This window comes from Saccopteryx bilineata, chromosome 6 (assembly GCF_036850765.1).
Source record: "Saccopteryx bilineata isolate mSacBil1 chromosome 6, mSacBil1_pri_phased_curated, whole genome shotgun sequence".
Classification (NCBI taxonomy): Eukaryota; Metazoa; Chordata; class Mammalia; order Chiroptera; family Emballonuridae; genus Saccopteryx; species Saccopteryx bilineata.
Genome location: NC_089495.1, coordinates 21,574,958 through 21,597,794, shown reverse-complemented (window position 1 = coordinate 21,597,794; position 22,837 = coordinate 21,574,958). Strand labels below are relative to the sequence as shown.

Here is a 22,837-nt window from a genome sequence, read left to right as displayed (position 1 = left end):
CTGCAGCACAGGGCATTTCAATAGCCCAGCAGGAGGCAGCAGGAGGAAAGAAGGTTGAATGTGTGCAAATAAACACACACAAACAAATAAACAAAAAGAGACATTAGGGAAGGGAAGTGGTAGCTTGTAACACGAGGGACATGACTAAACTCAGGCAGAGATTTGAAAAAAAAAAACGTTAACAGATTTTTTTTTTTCCTTGAACTTTAGTCCATTGCTCTGGAAGGGGCACTGTGATCACAAGTCACCACTCCTTGGGTCCAGAGGAGACCTGAGTGGTTCTTCAGGGAGGGGACGCTGGGCCAAACGCCATGCCCCTTGGCGTAGCCTACCCGAGCTGTTCAGTCGCCTTCCGTCCGTCGGTCACGCAAACAGAACAAGCTCTGTGTAATTACAGGCAGCCGTTACTATTAGGACAGTCATGTTCTGTCGGGAACTGGGCTACACAAGGAAAAGCTCAACTTCTTCCCTCAGATGACATAAAAGGAAAAGTTAAAGTTGTCAGTTATTTGTGCCCAGCGTGGGGCCCGCATGTGGCTTCAGGGGCATCGGTCATCAGAAGAGTCAGAGGAATTCACGTGTTATTCCTTCTTCCTGTCACTGTCCCCACAGACACCACGTTGGAGGATGTTGGGAAGAAGTGGAAGCAAAGTGTTGAAAGTTAGTTTGCTTGGTAAACCTGATGACCAGGCCGTGCACACTCACGGCAGGTAGGGACTGAGCTGTGCCCCTCGTTCAAGGGTATCTCGAAGAACCCCACGGGCCAGCTTCTGTTTGGCTTATAGATTGTACTCTCTTACTGATAAGACTTTACAAATAATCCACAAAGTCCAAGGCATAGAAGGGCATTTTTGAGTGTTCTTTAAAAAGAAGTCCCAGTGCCTGACCAGGCAGTGGCGCAGTGGATAGAGCGTTGGACTAGGATGCGGAGGACCCAGGTTCGCGACCCTGAGGTCACCAGCTTGAGCACGGGCTCATCTGGTTTGAGCAAAGCTCACCAGCTTGGACCCAAGGTCACTGGCTCGAGCAAGGAGTTACTCGGTCTGCTGAAGGCCCACGGTCAAGGCACATATGAGAAAGCAATCAATGAACAACTAAGGTGTTGCAATGAAAAACTGATGATTGACGCTTCTCATCTCTCTCCATTCCTGTCTGTCTGTCTCTATCTATTCCTCTCTCTGACTCACTCTCTGTCTCTGTAAAAAAAATAAAAATAAAAAGCATTCAGAATCAGCATTCAGAATCAGAACTGGACTTGAGGGTCCAGCCAGTACCCGGGCATTGTGAAACTGCCTAGGACTCACGGAGTTCAACATTTTGAAGAATTGCAAGGCTGTCTAGCCAAAATGAAAACACAATTCTAGAAGAGGCTCACACTCTTTGATGGTGTAAGTTTTGTGGCTGCCTTTGGAATTCATACCATAGGATTTGTCTAGTTACATAGTTCTATCACTTTGACTCATTTTCAAGAGGAACTGGTTGAGCCAAAAGCAACGCTGCTCACAGGAGAATATGAATGCAGCAACCCCGAAGTTCAGGAGACCCCTGTCGGAAGCCAGGACTCCCTCGGAGTGTGTGTGGCCGCGTGTCGGACAGTGTCGGCGGGTACCCAGCGGCTGCCGGTGGCCCAGCAGCAAGACTCCTGCTGGATCTGTGGGTGTGCTCCTCAGGTCTCCTGGGAATTCTGCTGGTGCCCAGAGGACAAGCTCCTGCTTGCTTCAGTCAGCTGTGGACTAGCATGGCCTGAGGAGGCCCAGCTGACCTCTCCGCTGTCTCGGGGGCTGTGCCTCGGTCAGCTGCGGACTAGCATGGCCTGAGGAAGCCGAGCTGACCTCTCCGCCATCTCGGGGGCTGTGCCTCGGTCAGCTGTGGACTAGCATGGCCTGAGGAGGCCCAGCTGACCTCTCCGCCGTCTCGGGGGCTGTGCTGTCCAACCAGTCTGGGGAGGACTTCTCCTCCATCCAAGTTTTTCTTCCTTAGATAATCTCCCTTGGTCTTAAGATGTTCTTTAGGCTTCTCTTTCCTCTCGATGATCATTTCCCCGTAAAAAGTCTGTGATTGTTTATATTAAGCCTCCCTCTGTGGTTTCTGTCTCATGACCAGGCCCTGCCTGACCCACACAACCAGTAAACCTCATTCGGGATTGGAGCTAGGGCTGTCTGACTGCAGGGTCAGCGGCATTGGATTGTTTCTCGAGGACCAGCAGCTGCATATACATGAAGTTGATTAGTGTGAACAGCAATTTAGTCGGCTTTTACCTTTTTGATAAAAATCTATTTCAAATAGCAAACAGTTGTTAATTCGGTGTTATTTTTTTAAGAAGTGGAGCCGTCTAGCGCACAGATGGCGTTCTTCCGATGGAACCCGTCGCAGGGAAGGACGGACATTCCTGCTATCTTTTCAGACTAGCAGTTCCGTACAGAGCCCTCTGCGGGCGGCGCCCTGCTCCTCTCCGTCTCCTCGGCCTTGCGATCTTTCCTCCTTCTTCCAGTCACTCGCTCCCCCACCAGCCCACCCGTTCATTTGGGTAGTTCAGATGTGGAGCCTTGGAGGAAAGCCAGAGGAACAGGTTCACTTCTCCAATTATGTTTTCCAGTCGCGGTATTCCCAGCTCACAGCGCACGGGGCAGGGACAGCACAATTCACAGCTTCTTGAAGAGTCGTCTCTGGTCCTGGACTCTGCTTCACTTCCCCTTCCTTCCCGAGCCGAAGGCTCCTCAGTCACACATCCATCCCCACCTTCCTGCTGAGGCGGCGGCATCTGTCAAAACCCCCAGTGACCTCCAAGCCCAGGGCTCCCTTTTCTGTGGTTCTTTTTCTTGTCCGCTCAGCAGAATTTGGCCCAGCCGATCACTTCCTTTTGTGGAAGCAGTTGGTTTTCTTTTGTGAAGCCCCCTTCTTGTTTCCCCCCTGGCAGTTCCTGCCTGGTCTCTGCTTCTTCCAAGCCTCTCAGTTTTCAGCTCCTCGGGGCTTTGTCTATGAGTCCTTTCTCTTCTTCATCGGCTCACTTTTCTAGGTGATGTCATCTACTTTGTGCCTCTTCATATCAGCTATTGGCCGATGACTCCCAGATCTCCACTGCCAGCCTTACCTTTCCCTGGAAACCCCGATTAGTGCCTGTCTTTACACACTTAATGCGGATTCCCATGTCTGTCTTACAGTCAAACCTCACAGGGCCAGAACAGGACTCTTAATCTCTCCCCTTCCTACAAACCACTTTTTCTCTTAGTCTTGTAAATAGTGCCACCACCTGCCAATTTCTCAAACCAAAGCTTTGGAATTATCCTTGGTTCTTCTCTGCCTCTCACCCCCACATCCAGCTCGTTGGCCAGTCCTGTTGAGTGTCTGCAGAACGCACCCCAGTCTCCTCCACCGGCCCCTCTCCAGACCGGGCTCCGCCATCTCTTACCTGGGCTCCTGCGGGGGCCTCCTCATGGGGTCGCTGCCTTCACCTTGCCTCCCTACACGTGGCCATAGTGATCAAACAGGTCACTGTCATCACTCCAGTTAAAATCTTGCACAGGGCTCCCTACCACTTAGAGTGAAAACCAAGTCCCTGTGATCTGGCCCTCACTGCCTTGCTTCCTGTCCATGTCTACTTCCCCGTCACCCGTGGTCTCGCCGTGCCAGGATCTTCTGTGGGCAGCCGGACATCGTCCTACGTTCATGTTTTGGCATTAGTGATTCTCTCTGCCTGGAATCGTCTCCTTGTGACCGCTGATGAGTGTAACCGCTCCGAGCCTCACTTTTCTACATAGTGAGGATGATAACTGTACCAACTTCAAAGGTGGGTCGTGAGGACTGAGATACTACATTGATAGCATAAGCACATAATAAATGTTCAATAAATGTTACCTGCTACTGTGATCATCTTTTCTTCCGAGGTTAATTTGTGTTTGTCCTCCAGCTTCACGTTTGACGTCACGATGGCAGTGCAGAGCGCACGCATTATAAATTTTCCATTCCAACAGTGAATGTTACTGGGTCTTTTAAGTCAGCATTCCCTACTCTTCAAGACCTTTTCCAACCCTACAAATTAGTATTAGTCTGTCCTTCTCAGTACTGCTCTGGCAACTCATAATTTTCCTTGGGGGCACCCATCAAGCAGGACTATCGTTCTCTTTTTGGACTTGCTTGACTTTCTCGACTTAAGACCCTCCATGTCAGACATCTTGCCTCTCTCTCCTGCATCCCTGCCTCTTCCGCAGCTCCTCACACACAGGGAGGGCTCCCTATTTGGATACTCAATGAGTAGCTGTACTTCAGAATCAAATTTGTGTTCAAGAGACGTGAGCCGCTGAGTGTCTATTTTAGTAGGTGACACATGTTATGAACCACTCTTCGTACTCGTGATGACATAGGCTTTTGCGGGGGCTGGGAAGAAAATAGCTGTTTCTGTTATTTTCTAAATTTAGCCGTTGGGCACATTTCTTCAATCCTGAGACTGCTGTTGCCAGGCAGCAGCTTTTTGGAGTGGATGATTGTCACTGGAAATTGTGAACTGTTCTGTCTGTGGCTCGCTCTGCGGTAGCATCAAGTGACGTTTCCACATCCACAAAGCTTCTTGGTGCCTTCACCTTTTGTGCTCTGTCTCGACGGCTGGCCATGCTGCTGGGTGCAGGACCAGACAAAACCAGCTGCCTGGTCTGCATGGTCCTGGGGGCTGGGGGACAGGGACAGTAAAGCTGCTGGTTTAAATTAACAACCAGTGCATAATAGGCTATTGTAAATTATTTTAAATTCTCTGGCAACTGGTCTCCAAAACCTACAACGTACCCAGCAAGAAAGCCCGCCATGCCTGGCTGACGCCAAGGATGGGTGCCTGGCATGGGCGCTGACATCTGCATTTGGATCCTGGGCCCTTGGGCAGCTGAAAGCAAACAGAGCTGAGGTCCCTGTGAAATTCCATCTGGAAGAAACCAGAGAGATCCAGCCAGTCTGTGTTCAAGCCCTGTGGGTACTCTTGGGACAGAAAGTTCAAACTGAAAATATCAGGAAGAGGAATCAGGAGAGGGCAGTCCAGAAGCAGGGTGTTCACAGACCTAGGTGTTCCGCGCTCCCTCTTGTTGCAGGTCTAGCCCCGTGGTTTGTGGCGGGTTGCTTGGTTTAAAGACTCACGGCTCTCTGTGGGCCGTGGAGCAAATCGGTGGGACTGAGAGCGCTTCTGACTTGAGGAGAGGTATTTGGGCTGGATGGCTTCCAAGTTTCAGTCTAGTTCTGATGTATTGTTACTTTGGTTCATTTTTCTTTTTTAGATAACATTTCATGTTTACATTTTTAACTTGCATTTTTACATGTTGGGATCTTTTCCTAACTGGCATTGGAGCAGAGTTCTGATAAATCGCTCAGGTATCTATGTTATAAGCTAAGCATGGTACATTAAGTTGTGCAGTCCTTTGATGTTTGCAGTAGTTTGGTTAAGGAATTCGCATCACATTCAATTCCTATTGTTCAAACCAGGAAGACAATGTCTTTCATAAAAGCACAAGGACGTCCATGCTTAATTAGTCCATCATTTTAAAACAGTGTTGTTAGATCGTTCTTGTAGGAAAGATGTGTTCTGGAATACAGAAGCTGTCCCCACTTTGGGGAGATATTGGAGAGGGGTGGCGAAGGGTGAGTGCCCCAGAGACGGGCTCCCAGGGTCACGTGCCTGGCCTGCCACTTGCTCGCTCTGGCCTTGGGGTACGCCACCTCGCCTCCCTGAGCAGTGGCTTCTTATTAGTAAAGTGAGGATGAACCCAGAGGGCCATTGTGAAGATGAAATGGGACGCACACATGCTGGCATGGGGGCACGTCTGGCCGTGGGATCCCTGAAGGCTGAGCGTTCAGGATGCGCTGTCCTGAGGCAAAGGGCTTTTGTATCATCACACATTGGCCTAAACTTTGGGGTCTCTAGAATTCCCCATCCGTGGTACAGGTGATGGCTACCCTGGGGCTGACTTTTTCATTTCAGTCGCGTCTTTCTCCAGTTGGCATACATTCTGTGCCCTGGGTTCGGTGCATTTACTTTGGATGGGTAAGGAGGTGAATTTAGTCAATCACAGGTACCATCATCAGCCCAAAATGAGATACTGGACTCTCCCTGAGCAAGAGGACCCCGCTGGCCTTGGGGACAGAGAAGGGGCCACTGGACAAGGGGGAAAAGACTAAGGAAGGGACTTAATGATTTTGTTGTAGAGAAATATTCAGGGCAGGCAGAGTTCCCAGATTTCCTTTGGGCATTGTGCTAATCTATTATGTTAATTATCTGTTTTTACTAGACCCCATCACTAAGAAGACAGCATTATGCTGGTCTTTTTTAAAATCCGCACACAGACCTACTTGCCCGCACGAAGCTGGGCTGTTTACCTTGGTAACACCTTTGGTCGGCTGCATTTCCAGGTCGTGTATTCCGGGCTTGGTTGACAGCTGCCTGGCTCCCGCCTCCCATCTGCCCAGGGCTCATTATGACCGCCTCCTTGGCAGCCCTTGCTTCCCTGGGCTCTGGGGATCGGGGCTCAATTTGCCTGACATATAGATAAAGATCTCTGGAGTCAGTCTGTGAAAGGGAAGGTGAGGAGAATAGTGGCAGATGCTGTCTTTGTCTGGAACGATAGCCGTCCTGCCACCACCCGCAGACGTTCTCCATGGCAATGTGGATGAGAATTTCAGCAGCGCGAGTGGGAGCGCTGTTCTGGTTGCGTACTCGTTTTTTTGGAGGGGGGGTCTGTCTGTAGATCCTGCGCTTCCTGCACCCCCAGCACTGGACTCCTCTGTCAGGTGGGCCCATTTTGGGGGCCCCTCTCATTAATGCGTTTCTCTCTCTCCTCCTGCAGGGGAGCTGCTGAGTCAGCCCAGACCGGAAGGAGTGGCAGAGATCATTTGCCCCAAGAACGGCAGTGAGCGCGTGAATGTTGCCTTGGTTTACCCACCTACACCGACTGTGATCAGCCCCTGTTCCAAGTGAGTTCTGTTTGTGGTGGCCCCGGTCCCTCCCTCTGGACCCTACCTCAGTAGTTGTGATAGCAAAGAGCCAAGTTCAAGTACAGTGTGTCCGTAAAGTCATGGTGCACTTTTGACCGGTCACAGGAAAGCAACAAAAGGCGATAGGAATGTGATATCTGCACCAAATAAAAGGAAAACCCTCCCAGTTTCTGTAGGATGATGTGGCAGCATATGCGCATGCGCAGATGATGACATAACACCATGTATACAGCGGAGCAGCCCACGGCCATGACAGTTGAGATGTGGATGGTACAGAGGAAAGTTCAGTGTGTTCTGTGGCTCACTAAATTCGAATCCATGACCAAAGTGCAACGCGAATATTGGCACATTTATAACGAAGTGCCACCACATAGGAATAACATTACTCAGTGGGATAAGCAGTTGAAGGAAACCGGCAGTTTGGTGGAGAAACCCCGTTCTGGTAGGCCATCAGTCAGTGACAAGTCTGTAGAGGCTATACGGGATAGCTACCTAAGGAGCCCTAAAAAATCTGTGCGTGAGCCCACATCGAACTGCACTGAATAGGTATGAAACTGGGAGGGTTTTCCTTTTATTTGATGCAGGCTTCACATTTCTATCGTCTTTTGTTGCTTTCCTGTGACCGGTCAAAAGTGCACCATGACTTTACGGACACACTGTATATCTCAGCACAATTTGAAAAGCACCGTCCCCCTGTCCCCAGGGCAGACCAGGTTATCTGGGTGACATCAACACCATGGTTTATGTAGCAAACTACAATCTTTAATTTTTTTCTTATTTACAAGCTTTTATAACTTTTACTGAAAAAGAAGTCAGAGCCTTTTGACAGCTCTATTGAGATAGCATTTAAATCCATATTTCACTCATCAAGAGTGTATAATTCATTGGTTTTTACTATATTTGCAGATGTGTGCAGCCAAAAAAAAAATCATTTTTTTGATAGATGGTCTTAATTCTGCCATTGCAGAAGTAAGTGGGCCCGCACATCAGGGAATAGTGAGGGCCCATTAAGTAAGGAGAGCTTAGAAAATCTGTCGTGGGTTGTTCTTCCTCTGGGTCTCTGGTTCAGTGTCGGTCCCCGACGATCAGAGGTGGGGCCGCTCGCTCTCCTCTTCCCCGAAAGGGACAAAGGCCCAGCATGGACATGTGTGGACTGAGTTTTGGATAGTGTGTTAGCTTAGTATTCCAGCTAAAACTCATCCTGTTGTATTTGTTTGTTGGTTGTTGTTGTTTTGTACTATTAAGATCCAAACAGTGAAAACACTTTTAAAGTGAGATGAGATCGCTTCTTACAGCAAAACTTGAAAAGTCTCAGCTACGGGTCCTCTTGGAGCTGATCTCGTGAACCTGGGGGCAGCCATTCCAGCAAAGTGTTCGTGCAGGGAACTTTCCTTTTTGTTCCTAGCTGAACACATAGAAATTTTTTTTCACATATAAGCTTTCTACAGGGAGGTTGGGAGTTCACATTTAAGGGTGGTGGCCTGTCATCTCATCGGGAGAAAGTTGCCATCAGGCTGCAGGGGAGGAACTTGCTGTGTGGAGAGCTGTGTGATGGGAGCTTGGCCTCAGTCCCCGGGGTGTCGGCTGCCCTGCCGTGGCTCTGCTCTCTGCGGGGGAGGGAGGTCTCACCGACTCTCTCATTCACTAACAATTGCCATAGACAACTGTCCCTTTTCTCCAAACTGGGTGACTCATTAGACAGAACATCCCGAGTCTCTCTCTCCTGGGAAATATCACTGAACACCCAAAGAAACTGTTATCTAAGGCCATTATATTCAGAATGCTATTTTTTGCTAACATGAATATAGATAGTATCATTCTTCACTAATAAGACCTTAAGGCATTATCAAATCTTGAAGTGCTTTTTAAATATTAAGTAGGATTACACAGACACGTCATATTAACCAGAAAATCCCCAGTCCTCAGCATCTCAAACAACAGAAATTTTCCTGTTCTTTAAATCGGTCCCTTTCTTTCAGGTACACTAGGGGACGGACAGGGGGACGTCACTGAAACAGCAGGGTGTGGGATGGCAGACACAGCTGTTCAGTGCCCTTTGCACTGGGGTAGATTTTCCTGAGCCGGGAGAGACGTTCACCTATTGTTTTGCCATGGCCATGTGGCATTTAACCGGCCCGATAGGGCTGGGACTTACCATATCCATTTGCACAAGAAACCGCAGTGACGGGGAGCTTTATCAGGGTTTTCCCGTGGGCTTCTTGTTGTACTGCCACAGAAAGTCACTGACAGCAACCTGGAAAAATGCTCTCAGCCCCTCTCTCACACACAGTTTATTATACCTCAGTGAACAAGTCTTTAAAGCCCTGGGTAATCAGAGCCACCTCGCCTCAGACATCTAGATGCTGGAAAGACTGCCTTTAGGATTGAACTGCTTTTGACCTAGCTATGTGAATGGATTTAAAAAAAAGAAGTCTGATATAGGGGAGGGCAGGTTTGAGTGTAAGTCTCCATTCTAAATGGAGGAGTAGCTATGAAAACAAACACATCCAGGCCAGGCCCAGTGGGAGGTCTGACTTACAAGGAGACGCCAATAGGTTGGAAGCAGGAGATTTAGAGAGAACTGACTTATTTATACTGATGGTTGATAGTTGTAACATGAGCACACTGGAGTTGGAGCCTGAGTATTCCACTTGGGGTCCCAACAGGCACAAGCAATGGGAAGACTGAGGCTGCTGCTCTGGCCTTGCAGCTCCAGCCGAGGTAACAGGCCGGTCACTGCGGAGTGATCTGTGTGGGTGACTGGCTCTCCCCGCCAGTGGGCCTTATCCTTGACCGCAGAGCCTCGCTGGGCAAAAGCCAGCTTGCAGCACTGAGCAAACCGATTCGGCACAACCCATTCCACCCGCAATTCACCTGTAGGGCCGAGCACGTGATTTATTGTTCAGATCAGGGAAGGATTGGGAGCGACAGGAGGGCTATTCGTTCTCACTGCGCCAGGACGAGAGGCATCAACCAGAACTGTTCCGGGCATACCAGACTCATCACCTGGCTTGTAGGTCATTAATCTCAACTGCCCGGTGGTTTTTAAAAAGACATTCCCAGCTCTTCTTTGACTAGTTTACTCCTCTACTTTGTAGACCAAGTCAGAGACTTGTCGTTGAGCTGAGTGCCTTTCCCCATGTATACAGTAATGGTACCCAGTGTGCTTTATAAAGAAAAGCCATTGATGAAGGTTATTGGACTGGATATTCCTTACTGATTCTAAGCTTTTCTTTTGCTCATTAAAAAGAAAAAGTATTCCAGGTCTTTTATTCTCCAGTTGGGAGAGACAGAGAATAAAGAGTAGATAGTGACCTTTTTAAAAAACGAGATTCACTCTCCTGACTTGTGTTGGTGGTGGGTGATTGGGCTCAGTGCAGACACTCCGCTAGGGAGAGGTTTCCTGCCCTAAATACGGTGAAATGTCCCTCCTGCACCTCACCCTCCAGGGGGACTCCGGGGGGCTCAGTGGCTTCTTGTCTGCTTTGCCGATTACCAGACAGAGATATGTCATTGCCATACTTGGGCTATCTTGGGCTGATTTCCAGGGATATTTGCATTTGAGATGAGCATCTAGCAGCAAATTTGCTGGGTTGCTCTAAAATATCCTTAAGGATATAGATTCTGATACTTTTATTATTATTATTATTATTATTATTCAATGAGAGAAGGGGAGGCAGAGACAGACTCCTGCATGTACCCTGACCGGGATCCACCCAGCAAGCCCACTGGGGGGCAGTGCTCTGCCCATCTGGGGCATTGCTCTGTTGCTCAGCAACTGAGCTCTTCTTAGTGCCTGAAGCAGAGGCTATGGAGCCATCTTTAGGGCCGGGGGCCAACTCACTCCAACTGAGCCATGGATAGAGGAGAGGAGGGGAAAAGAGAGAGAGAGAAAGAAGTGAGAGGGGGCGGGGTGGAGAAGCAGATGGGCACTTCTCCTGTGTGCCCTGACTGGGAATTGAACCCCAGGACATCCACATGCTGGTCAGTGTTGTGCTACTGAGCCAACCAGCAAGGCTGACTGATACATTTTTAAAATCTTCATTGAGATACACTTTCATACCGTAAAACTGGCCCTTTCAGTGATTGCTAATAGAGTTGCAACTGTCAGCACAGTCTAACTTTAGAACATTTTCATCACCCTGAAGAGAAACTGCCTGCCCATTTGTAGTCACTTGTGTCTAATACAACACTTAGCTCCCTGCAATCAATGCATATTTTTAGTATCACTTTCTGAGTGGTTTTATGGCCTGTTGTGTTAGCATTGAACAGATTTGTAATTTTAAAGAAATACTTTTCTTTTAAATCTTGAGATGGTGCTTTTAAAAAAAAATTGTTTATTAATTTTTGAGGGAGAGAGAGAAATTCTTGTAGATACATGTTATCCCTGGCCTAGTTTAGCCTAAACTTGCAGCCCCCTCCCCCCCCCACACTGTCAGCCTCCTGTTTACTGGGCAGCAGAGAGGAATTAGAACTGCTCGGAGGAAGATTAGCCTTCCTCAGAAGTCCATGCCTTTTTTTTTTTAAGTATAGATAGCGATTTCAAACATAGACATTATTTTTTAGAGCAGTTCAGCTTCACAGCAACACTGAGCAGGAGGCACAGGGGGATCCATGCACACTCTCCCTGACATGCACAGCGCCCTGATCAGCACCCCGCAGGGTGGAGCATTGGGCACAGTGGATGGTGCACAGCCGCCCTGATCAGCACCCCGCAGGGTGGAGCATTGGTTACAGTGGATGGTGCACAGCCGCCCTGATCAGCACCCCGCAGGGTGGAGCATTGGGTACAGTGGATGGTGCACAGCCGCTCTGATCAGCACCCCGTAGGGCGGAGCATTGGTTACAGTGGATGGTGCACAGCCGCCCTGATCAGCACCCCGCAGGGTGGAGCATTGGGTACAGTGGATGGTGCACAGCCGCTCTGATCAGCACCCCGTAGGGCGGAGCATTGGTTACAGTGGATGGTGCACAGCCGCCCTGATCAGCACCCCGCAGGGTGGAGCATTGGTTACAGTGGATGGTGCACAGCCGCCCTGATCGGCACCCCGCAGGGCGGAGCATTGGGCACAGTGGATGGTGCACAGCCGCCCTGATCGGCACCCTGCAGGGCGGAGCATTGGGCACAGTGGATGGAGAACAGCCGCCCTGATCAGCACCCCGCAGGGTGGAGCATTGGGTACAGTGGATGGTGCACAGCTGCCCTGATCAGCACCCCGCAGGGTGGAGCATTGGGTACAGTGGATGGTGCACAGCCGCCCTGATCAGCACCCCGCAGGGTGGAGCATTGGGTACAGTGGATGGTGCACAGCTGCCCTGATCAGCACCCCGCAGGGTGGAGCATTGGGTACAGTGGATGGTGCACAGCCGCCCTGATCAGCACCCCGCAGGGTGGAGAATTGGTCACAGTGGATGGTGCACAGCCGCCCTGATCAGCACCCCGCAGGGTGGAGCATTGGTCACAGTGGATGGTGCACAGCTGCCCTGATCAGCACCCCGCAGGGTGGAGCATTGGTCGCAGTGGATGGTGCACAGCCGCCCTGATCAGCACCCCGCAGGGTGGAGCATTGGGCACAGTGGATGGTGCACAGCTGCCCTGATCAGCACCCCGCAGGGCGGAGCATTGGGCGCAGTGGATGGTGCACAGCCGCCGTGATCAGCACCCCGCAGGGTGGAGCATTGGTCACAGTGGATGGTGCACAGCCGCCCTGATCAGCACCCCGCAGGGTGGAGCATTGGGCACAGTGGATGGTGCACAGCCGCCCTGATCAGCACCCCGCAGGGTGGAGCATTGGGCACAGTGGATGGTGCACAGCTGCCCTGATCAGCACCCCGCAGGGCGGAGCATTGGGCGCAGTGGATGGTGCACAGCCGCCCTGATCAGCACCCCGCAGGGTGGAGCATTGGTTACAGTGGATGAACCTGCCCTGATACATTATCACCGAAGTCCATAGTTCACCTAAGAGTTTGCGCTGGGTGTTGGACATTCTGTGGGTTTGGACAAAATGTGGAATGACATGTATCATACACATTACAGTATTGCACACAAGGTTTCCACAGTCCTAAAAATCCTCTGTGTTCCCCCCTTTCCATTCCCCCCTTAACCACTGGCCACCACTGATCTTTTTCTTCTCAGCTTTATTGAGGTACAATTGACATATAAAATTGCAAGCTATTTAAAGTATACATCGAGCTGATTTATTATATGTGTACATTGTGAAAAGAATCCCACCACCTCGTGAATGAAGACACCCGTCACTTCATGTGTTTATCCTCCGGGATGCCTGAGTGGCAGCCTAACCGACCCCGAAACTTTCCAGGGCTCTTGAGCCTTGGCCATTAGGGGTCAGCAGGGGCAAAAATATTCTTTCCCTGGGAAAAGTAAGGAGAAAGTAGAAGCATAATTTTAAAATTTTATTAAAAATTTTGTTTCTTTGTGAATTCCTATCCCCAGCCTGTGGCTCTGCAGGGTGAGCCACTGCAATTCTAATTCAGAAGGAGAGTTGTGAGCATTGGGCACATAGCAGCTTGTGCATTTCATGTTTGAATGTTCCCCATTTCCAAAGAGGTTTAGAACAAACCTGCCTCCTACCAATTAACGTATATATTCTGAAAAACTGCCAGGTAAGCCAATTGATCTATAGCTTGTCATTTAAAAGAATTCAACAGGTTAGCATATGAAAATGTTTTACCTTAAGGCATACTGGAATGCAACCCACATTCTTCATGCGGTTTCTTAATGGGCTGACCCTTGAACATACAGGAAATGAGGATATATCACTTTTATATCCTGACAGCTGCCATTTGTCTTGTGTTGGGACCGTGTCTGCCTGGGCTCCATCATATGTGGAGTGGTGGGATTGAAGAAGGAACTTAAGTCTGATTCTGGAAGGTCATGTGTTACAGAATTAACAAGAAAACAAAACGGGCGGGTGTGAAAATTGTTGGGGTCAGCTTTCTCCTTTTCCAGAAAGTACCGCTAGTAATGAAAGGCAAGGCTGAGACACTGCGCCTCACAATTCCCTTTTAACCTTGGTTATTGTGTATATACTGCAGCTTTCCCATTCAAGCAAGATCCCAGCCACATTCCAGTTACGCACTGTTGTAAGTATTCTCAAAAATACAGTGATTGCGTTGCATAGGAATGTTGGCAGTTACATTGTTATGACATAGGGATATTAAAGACCAGTTGAAATTGCCTTTTATATAAAGTAGGACGAAGAATCTGTGGCCTTTATCTCACCAAATAAACAGGAAAAGAATGTTTAAGCACATTCAGAAGAGTGAATATGAGCGGAGTTTAAGAAGTTTTAAACAGTGGCGTGAGATGCATTTGGCGTTATCACCATGGGGACTTTTTCACTGACCACAGAGCTTTTAAACCGTGGAGGGAGGGGAAGCTCCCGGTGGTGTTTGCCTGGCCCTGGGGCATCTAGTACGACTATTTGGTTTGTTCTTTGCAAAAAGTGAGGCAGCCGGTTGCCTGGTGGCTCTTACAGGTGAGGAGGACAGTGTGTCTTGGATGCTTTAGTCTCCCGTCAGCCGCATTGATACTGGACTTTGTTCCCTCTCTGCTTAGGTATCTCCATACTTTCTTGGAAAATTAAGTGGAAAAGATAGTGCTTCTTTCCCTTATGCCATCATTTTTACTGTACCCAATCTGTGGCTTTAGGAGCACCAGTTTTTAAGGGTAAGTCTCTGGGAAGCAGAGAGGGTGTCTTCCATAGAGAAGGGCGCCCTGTGGACGTGCAGAGTTTAGGACAGAGGGAGGGTAGGGTTTGGGGTGAACGGATTCAGCAGAGCAAGACAGATTACAAACCTTTTACTTATTATGGAGACACATTTGGGAATTAAGAATAAGGAAACTGCTTGATTCTTTTGCCTAATTTGTGATAATATTGCATGTTCACTAATCAGATCCTTGTTGGAAAAAAAAAGTCATCTAAAAAAATTACTTGAATGTGATGCAAGATTATAACATCAGGAACAGCTCAAGTTGATTAGCACAGCAAATAGCTTTCTAAATGCCGTGTTTGTATTTATTTTCTCAAGGCAGTTTGATGGGCTCTGGAATTAACTTCCGGAGTTTGGATCTTTCCGACTTGTTAGCTGGGAGGTAGACATCTGTCAGGTGCAGATTACAGAAGCATTCATCTCATGGGGTTCCCGTGGGCATTAAGGGAGACTGGTGTGGAAAGCACATTGAGCGTTATTCCTTGCACTGACTAAATAGCACCTGGTAGATTTGGTCGCTGTTATTTCTACTCAGAATTATTAGTGGTGTACGCCGGGGACGGCATATAAAAATAATAATAAAAAACAACATTTCAAAATGAAAATATAGATTCTCAAGTAAAATTCACCCTCTGACTCCCCAGCAATGTTTAGCATATTAATTCGGGCGCCCGCCCAAGGAGGGCACATGTGAGCGCTGGACAGGTAGGTGAGGACGTTGGCTTACCTCCCCCTCCGCGTGCATGGAGGTCTATTGGTAAGCTGCCCACCCACCATTCCTCAGTGAACATCAGTCCCCAGCCCACTCAGTGTGAGCTGAAGAGGAGGTGAGTGATGGGAGTTATTTCATGTTATGGCCACGCCTCCTGTACCTGGATAAACTCCTCAGAAGGAGTCCCTGACTCATCTGCTGCCCCCCAGCAACCCCGTGAGCCCCAGAGGGCCGGGAGCACTGAGCCCCAGGCTAAGCTATGTGCCCACAACCGCAGTTACAGAGTGCGTGGCTGGGTCTGAAATCCACACTGTGGCTCCCAGGGCAGTGCTGTTTTCACAGCAAGCTCTTCCTTCCACGTTTTTCTTCAAATAAAGCGTATTAATAGGACATGAGAAGGATAGTAAGGCCAGCAGGTCAGGAAATGGCTGCCGTTGAAAAGGTGGTTTATTACTCACATTTCCTTAAAGGACAGACAGGCCATGATGGTGGGGGGCCGGGGGGGGGGAGAGGGACCTACAAGGGGAAACACCGGGTTGGTCATGGGGCAGAGAGAGAGGGAGGAACTGCGGGCGAGAGCCTGTGTTGTGGTTTCTGTGGGAAGGAAGAGACAGGCGGGGGGACCAGGCTTGGGATTGGCCGGTTTGGATCGTTTCAGCGGGCTCTGGGCCACAGGGATTGTCCCTGGTTGTCTGGCACTGGGCTTTCCGGGTGTTTAGGGCAGGCGGGTGGTGGCCCGGAGTGTGAGGGCCGATAAAGGAGGTGGTTGGGGCGTGGGCTCTGGATCAGTTGGCTCCCATTTGAGTTGTGCACTCTCTGTGGGACTGGCTAACCCTGGGAGGGCCGATGCTCCGGGTCGGGAAGGTTGCAGCTGCCAAAGCGTCAGAATACAGAAAATAAAAGAACTGGTTAATGCATCATGGGATGGCTTCGGTTCCAGCCTAAGCTCTAAACACCTTGAATGATTTTGCAGCATCCCAGCAATGTCTGTTCAATAAAGAACCTGAGGATTCTGGGGCTGAGGTCCTCAAGCTGACCTCTGCTCCATCTCCCCGCCTCTTTCCAGCTTCCTCCCTGGCCACCCCCTGGATTTCCTGTAGGCTCCAGAGGTGTGAATTAGTGTCTTACTCGCCCAAGCTCTTTATCAGCCCTTGCTTTGTACCCTCCAGGGAAGCTAGGAGTCTGTCCACACTTTCCCTCTGCTCCATATGCAGACCTGTGGTCCCTTTTCTCTGTGTGTTGACATGAGTGGTTTGGCCACATAACTTTCTCCTCAGCCTGTTTTCCTCTGGGGCCACCTCTCTTTGCCAAGATTCCTGGGACTGAGTCTCGGCTGGCCTCCTATTATCTAGTCTTTTTGTCCTTCAAACCAATATTATCTTTCAACCCAGACCCTGTCGCTTCTCTCCGTAGGGCTTCCTAGTGATTATAGTCTCAAGTTCAAAATCCTGGCCCTGGCCAGTTGGCTCAGTGGTAGAACATTGGCCTGGCGTGTGGAAGTCCCAGATTCGAGTCCCAGTGAGGGCACAGAGGAGAAGCAACCATCTGCTTCTCCACTCCTCCTCTCTCTTCCTTTCCTACAACGATAGTTCAAATGATTTGAGCAAGTTGGTCCCACGCGCTGAGGATGGCTCCATGGCCTCTCCTCAGGTGCTAAAATAGTTCAGTTGCCAAGCAACAGAGCAGCGGCCACAGACGGGTAGAGCATCACCTGATAAGGGGGCTTGCCTTGCTGGGTAGATCCCAGTTGGAGCACATGCGGGAGTTTGTCTCTGCCTCCGCACCTCTTTTTTTTTTTTTCTTTACAGGGACAGAGAGAAAGAGTCAGAGAGAGGGATAGATAGGGACAGACAGGAATGGAGAGAGATGAGAAGCATCAATCACCAGCTTTTCGTTGCGACACCTTAGTTGTTCATTGATTGCTTTCTCATATGTGCCTTGACCGTGGGCCTTCAGCAGACTGAGTAACCCCTTGCTGGAGCCAGCGACCTTGGGTTCAAGCTGGTGAGCATTTTTTATTTTGCTCAAGCCAGATGAACCCACGCTCAAGCTGGCAACCTCGGGGTCTTGAACCTGGGTCCTTCCGCATCCCAGTCCGATGTTCTATCCACTGCGCCACCGCCTGGTCAGGCTCCCCACCTCTTAATTATATAAAAAAAGAAAATCCTGGGCATGATTCACAATCAGACCCCAGCCACCTTGCTGACATGTGTGACACTCCCTTACTGCAGGAGGAGTCAGCCATACTGTGCCCCTGGCAGGGTGTCAGTCCTCAGCTGGCCGCCACCCCTTCTCTCCTACCCAGTGAAGGTCCATTGTTCCTGAGGCCAAGGTCATGTGCTACCTCCTTTGAGAAGCCATCCACAGCGCTTCTTACTATATAATTGGTCACTGTTTTCTTCACATCTCTTTAATATTTCTTATATACCTCCATTATAGTAATGAGCTTAGAGTAGCTTGGCTGTTCTTTTACCTGTGACTTTTTCATCACATCTTATTAAATCATTCGTTCAGCAGATATATGTTGAGTGTTTGACCTCTACTAGGCATTGTGCCAGGTGTTGAAGGTGCAGAAATAAATGCTATAGACCCGGCCCTCAAGAATCTATTAGCCTCCTTGGGGAGAATGAGGACCAAAGATATAACCAGACAGTCTTGTGAGTAATTACAACGAGCATGTGATACCTGCTGCGACAGGTGTGTCAACAAAGTTCTGCGGAGGCACAGAGAGGAAAGCGTGCTCCCAGCCAGAACTGGGAAGGGCTCTAGGAGCTTGAGTGGATCTTGACTGATGGATGACGACGAGTTGACTGAGACGGGGACGCGGTGAGAGGTGGGGAAGGTTGGTGAGTTGCTGGATTTTTTTTTCCTCTAAGATCCCAAACATGAAAATTGGCGTTAATGCGAAAAAGTGTTCAAACCCGTTTTCCTTTTACTCCCTTTTCCCTGGAGCGTTCCCTCGCGGTGCCCTTGATTTGGGACTCCGTGTTTCTCAGTCTGATCTGTGGCTCGGGGGGGGGGGGGGGAGGGGGGGGGAGGGGGGGGGGCAGACAGCCAGGCACAGCCGTCTGCATTTCCGAAGGTGCTTAGATCAGTGAGGAAAACACTCCCGTAGCACTTCTCTCTCCCTCGAACCCACATCTCCCACCACCGAAGGCAGCTGCTTGGTTGAAAGGTGTGTTTTCTCACTGCCATCCTCTTTACCGTTAGATGTGTTGTATTATTCCTTGAATTTGCGCCAGTCTTCTAAACTCCCTCTGCTGCGAAGTTGACTATTAACAGGCCTTTAGAGAGTGCTGGTGGCGGAGTGCCACAGAAACAGGGAGCTGTCCTCAGGGCGGGAGCCAGTAACCCCCTGCAGGCCTGGCTCTGCCCTTGGTGGTGTGTCCCCCCTGGTGTGTGGTGTGTCCCCTTGGGGGGGGGGTTATTCACCTCTTGGAACCTTGGTTTGCTTCTTGGTGAAATGCAGGGGAACACGGTGCATCCCTGGCAGGACTGTGACAAGCTGGTGACTCATGACATAATAATGTACTAGGGATTGGTGATGTTCCCGGTGTGTAGTAAGCTGTTAGCGAATGGCAGGTGCATATTATTGATAACATTATTATTAGTATTATGTCCAGTGGATTCCTGTATGGGCTGCAGAGATATATTGACTTAGGCAGATGCTAAATTATCAGTTCCTGTAAAATCAAGTAGCCTCAGGAGAGCTGGGGGTGGGGTGGAGGGTGAGGGAAGCGGACCGTAACCCCTTTATGTCGTTGCATGCTTTGTGAAACATTGCTAAAACATCTCTTAGAACATCACATTATGTGTCATTATAGGAAAGCTGAAATAAGGGATGGGCATATGACATTTTTTCCATTAACCATTTTGTCTGAATTGAATGTCACTTTGTTTAATTAGCTGAAGACACAGCAGTTCCCTTTTACGTTCATCCAGAGTTTAGTTTGTCAGCCTTGCTCACGACACTTTAAGCAAAACTATGGCTTTTAGTCCAGACAGACTCTATTCTCGCTCTTATGTCTATATTCCTACTCCAAGAGGGTTCTTTGAGTGTTGGTGAGTGTCTGTGTGGGTCGCCAGGAAGGAAGCAGCGCTGTGTTCAGAGTTTGGGATCTTAACTGGGAACCTAGCGAAGCTGTGAGATCACAGTGGGACCGGTGGTCATATCTAATGGGTGGGGTTATGCCCGAACCTCACGTCACAGACAGAACCTCACGTCTGACAGGTTTCTAGTGAAAGGACTCTTCCCTTTGTCGGAGCTTTAGTTGCCTGACATTTACATTTTTATAAGGAGTTCTAGAAACAAATAAAAACCAGCGTAAAAAATACCTTTCTAGTAGGACTTCCTGTCCTAATATTTGAGGCTAGCATGGCCTTTGGTCACTTCTGCGCTTTCTCTCTGCCCCTACAGGAAGAACGTCGGTGAAAAGCACAGAAACCAGTGACCTTTATGGCTGTGGAACTTCCATGGAGAAAAGAGAGCGTCAGAACTCCCTGGACCCTCCTTCGCACATGCTCAGCCCTCCACATTGGACTTGAGTGCATGGTGTTCCGGGGCTCCCAGAGGAAGGAGCACCCCAGCCTGCCCATGCCGTGGGGAGGGGCGGGGGAGGGCGGGAGAGAATATGGAGCAAATGTTTTACAACCCGAACCTCAGAACTGTGATCCTCCAAGGAGAGCGCTACTTGAAAAGAAAAAAAAACAAAAAAGTCGAATGGCTTCTCAGGGATTTTGTTTTCCGTGCGCGGATAAGCCATAGTCCAGTACAGGTGGCCGTGGTAGAGCACTCAGAGTTCAGTTCTGTTCAATGTGAAAGAGGGATCGACTGACCATTCATTGCTATTCCGGAACTAGTGTAAAAATATGTATATGTTTATCTTTATTTTTATAATATGCAAATACATTTAAATTTATACCGTTTGACGCTTCTAGCGCTAGCTAACACTGGGTGCAATATTCCGCATGAGAACTGCCAAGATGGGGCTGATTTCTTATTTTAGCGTAAGACCTTTTTGTTCATTCTTTATTCTTGAATTCTTTCCCGATTAAGGAAAAAAAAAAAGTATTTATCTGGCCGTGGATTAAGTGTTGGTTCGTAGAGGTTGCCAACAATCCTCAAGCATCTTCAAGGTGCCCTCCTCTCTTTCCGGTGCAAGGCCGCTGGGCAGGGTGGTGGCACTACCCCTTTCCTCTGCCCACCTGTCACTGCCGCCGGCAGAGTGGTCCCTGCTCCAGGCTCTCCTGCCGACTGTGCGTCGTCACTGCGCGGCGCACCGGTGGAGCTCCGGCGTTGGATGCTTCCGCAGAGGGGTCAGAGGGGCAGTGAAGCCGTGCAAAGCTGAGGCTTTCCGTAGCTTGAGCTAACCAGGAGTCGGCTCTGAAACATGCAAAGAACTCTGGTAATGAGTACCTTTTTTATTTTTCTAGAACAGAGTCTGAAAAATTTAGCAGAGCACTTGGAAAGCCCTCCACATCTGGCTGTCAGACCTTAAGACAGTCAATGGCCTAATTGGAGAGCATGGTTCCCCATTGGTTAATTATAAATACAGAGCCTCTGATTGGTTGATCTACTGCCAAGAACTGGTACAAACCTAGTTTTAAAATCTCCATGAAGCTAACTTTAAAAGCAAACCAAACAAATTGCTTTCTCTTGAAATCGTAATTGAGGCCAAACAGCATCTGCTGCAGTAGTAACACGTTCTCGTCGGAGGAATGGAGGGACTGCTTACATCTGCCTCCTCTGGGTGTTGATTGAAAATGTGTAAGGCTGTTTCTCACCAGTGTAAGACAGGAAAAGTGAATCAGCTGGTAGTATTCTTTTATAAAGTATTAATTAACTCTTGGAATGCCACAGTATACAACTTCTCAACAGATTTTTACAAGGCATAGCAAACAAGCAAGCAGCTGCATTGCAAAAAGAAAAAGCAAATCACAGATTGATTTTTGTAGAATATTTTGTGCCCCAGGTGTTAACTTTACTAATTCCAGAACCTCCAGGTAAACAAATATGATTTCTTATGATAGGAAAAATCAAGTGGAATCAGATTATGTCTCCATTTTTAAATACTTGAACATGACACCTCAAATTTCAGATTTTGTTATCTTTAGACACAGTCACAAAAAATAAGCTGGTTAATCCTTTGGTCACAGTTCTCGTGTGTGTGCCTGTGTGTGCACGCGTGTGTGTGTGTGTGTGTAAGTATAAAGTGAATGCTAACATCTAATTCCTTTATGCACCATTGAATTGTTGGGCATAAAAGTTTTTTAATTGGCACGAGACAGTTCCTAAACTGTCAAATCAACTGATTTTTGACCCGTCTTAAATGTATGACTTTGAGCTAATTCTCCAAGGGACCACATTAAATTAAAGACGCCCCTTTGGGTGGCATACCTTAAAGGACATGTGCTATTGTTATGAACATAAATGCCCACATTCTGACTATCTGCTATTTTTGACAAGTGATGTTTTGTGCCGTCAGATATGTGAAATCTCGAGAAGCAGAGTGAGAAGAAATCTTGGTGTCACATGTGTTTAAGTAAAAAAGTCATCATGATAGAGGGTCGTGTGACTGAAAGCAGCTCCAGAAAAGCTTGAGCACTTGCTTCCGGGAGGAGGGAGGGTTGGAGATACAGACAACACTCGGCTCTGAGGTCTCTTCACCTGTGCAGGGCAGTCCGGTTCCTGGTCCAACACCTGGGAAGGCTCAGGCAGCAGAGGCAGCCGGGCAGCTCGCTAAGCACAAGGGGAGTCTGCGGCCAAGCTGTCCCCGGCCTCCTAATAAAAAAAGCCTCCCTCCATGTTTGGTATGGTTTTATTCCTGCAACTTGTGGTATCAAAACCACTTCCTGGAATTGTAAAAGTGCTGCCAGAATAAATGTTTTTCCCCCTTCCAAGAAAAAAAAAAATGACCGTGCTCATGTTTGACACTTGTGCGGTGGACTCTTGTGAATGAGTCAGATGGAAAAGGCTTGGTGTCATTCCTGATGGGGTGTGTGTTATTTTTCATGCCACAGTTTGTGAATTATAATTGCGGCTTCCTATTTCATTGTTGTAACCGGGCAGAAATAAAAAATTTTTTTTCAAAAAGTTCAATAAAAATACAAATGTTTAAGCAGTTATATACCTAGACTTTATTTCTGTTTTGTTTTTAGTTTTAATCTTATCAGTTAAGGAAGAACTGTTTTCTGTTTTTAGTGAAGTCCGTTTGAGCCATGGGAGGTAGAAGGGGCAGCTCTGTTTGGGGATTGAGTCCGAAGAGGGAAACTGTTTTATACTCAGCCCTCCATTTTCAGGCTGGAGAGTTCCCTCTGGAATATCGGCTCTGGTCTCTGAAATCAGATCCATTTTCAGTGATCTGCCGTACTCCTGAATCGAAGTACTGTAAATGAATGGACGATAAGCTCGCAAGCTCCTCTTCC

The 22,837-nt window shown here is 48.6% G+C and overlaps 1 protein-coding gene across 2 annotated transcripts in view; it reads left to right on the top strand.

Annotated features, from left to right (window-relative positions):
- Positions 1 to 22,537, top strand: part of MFHAS1 (multifunctional ROCO family signaling regulator 1) — a 70,926-nt gene extending 48,389 nt beyond the window's left edge. The window contains exons 2-4 of one of the 2 annotated variants that reach the window (XR_010725962.1): positions 6,819 to 6,945; positions 14,546 to 14,656; positions 19,830 to 22,537. Coding sequence is in view for 1 of the 2 variants with exons in the window: in XM_066234055.1 (XP_066090152.1) it covers positions 6,819 to 6,945; positions 19,830 to 19,863 (161 nt within the window). In the remaining variant the exon portion in view is untranslated. The remainder of the gene's footprint in view (positions 1 to 6,818; positions 6,946 to 14,545; positions 14,657 to 19,829) is intronic. The other variant, XM_066234055.1, reaches the window with a different exon arrangement.
- The last annotated feature ends 300 nt before the right edge of the window (positions 22,538 to 22,837 follow it).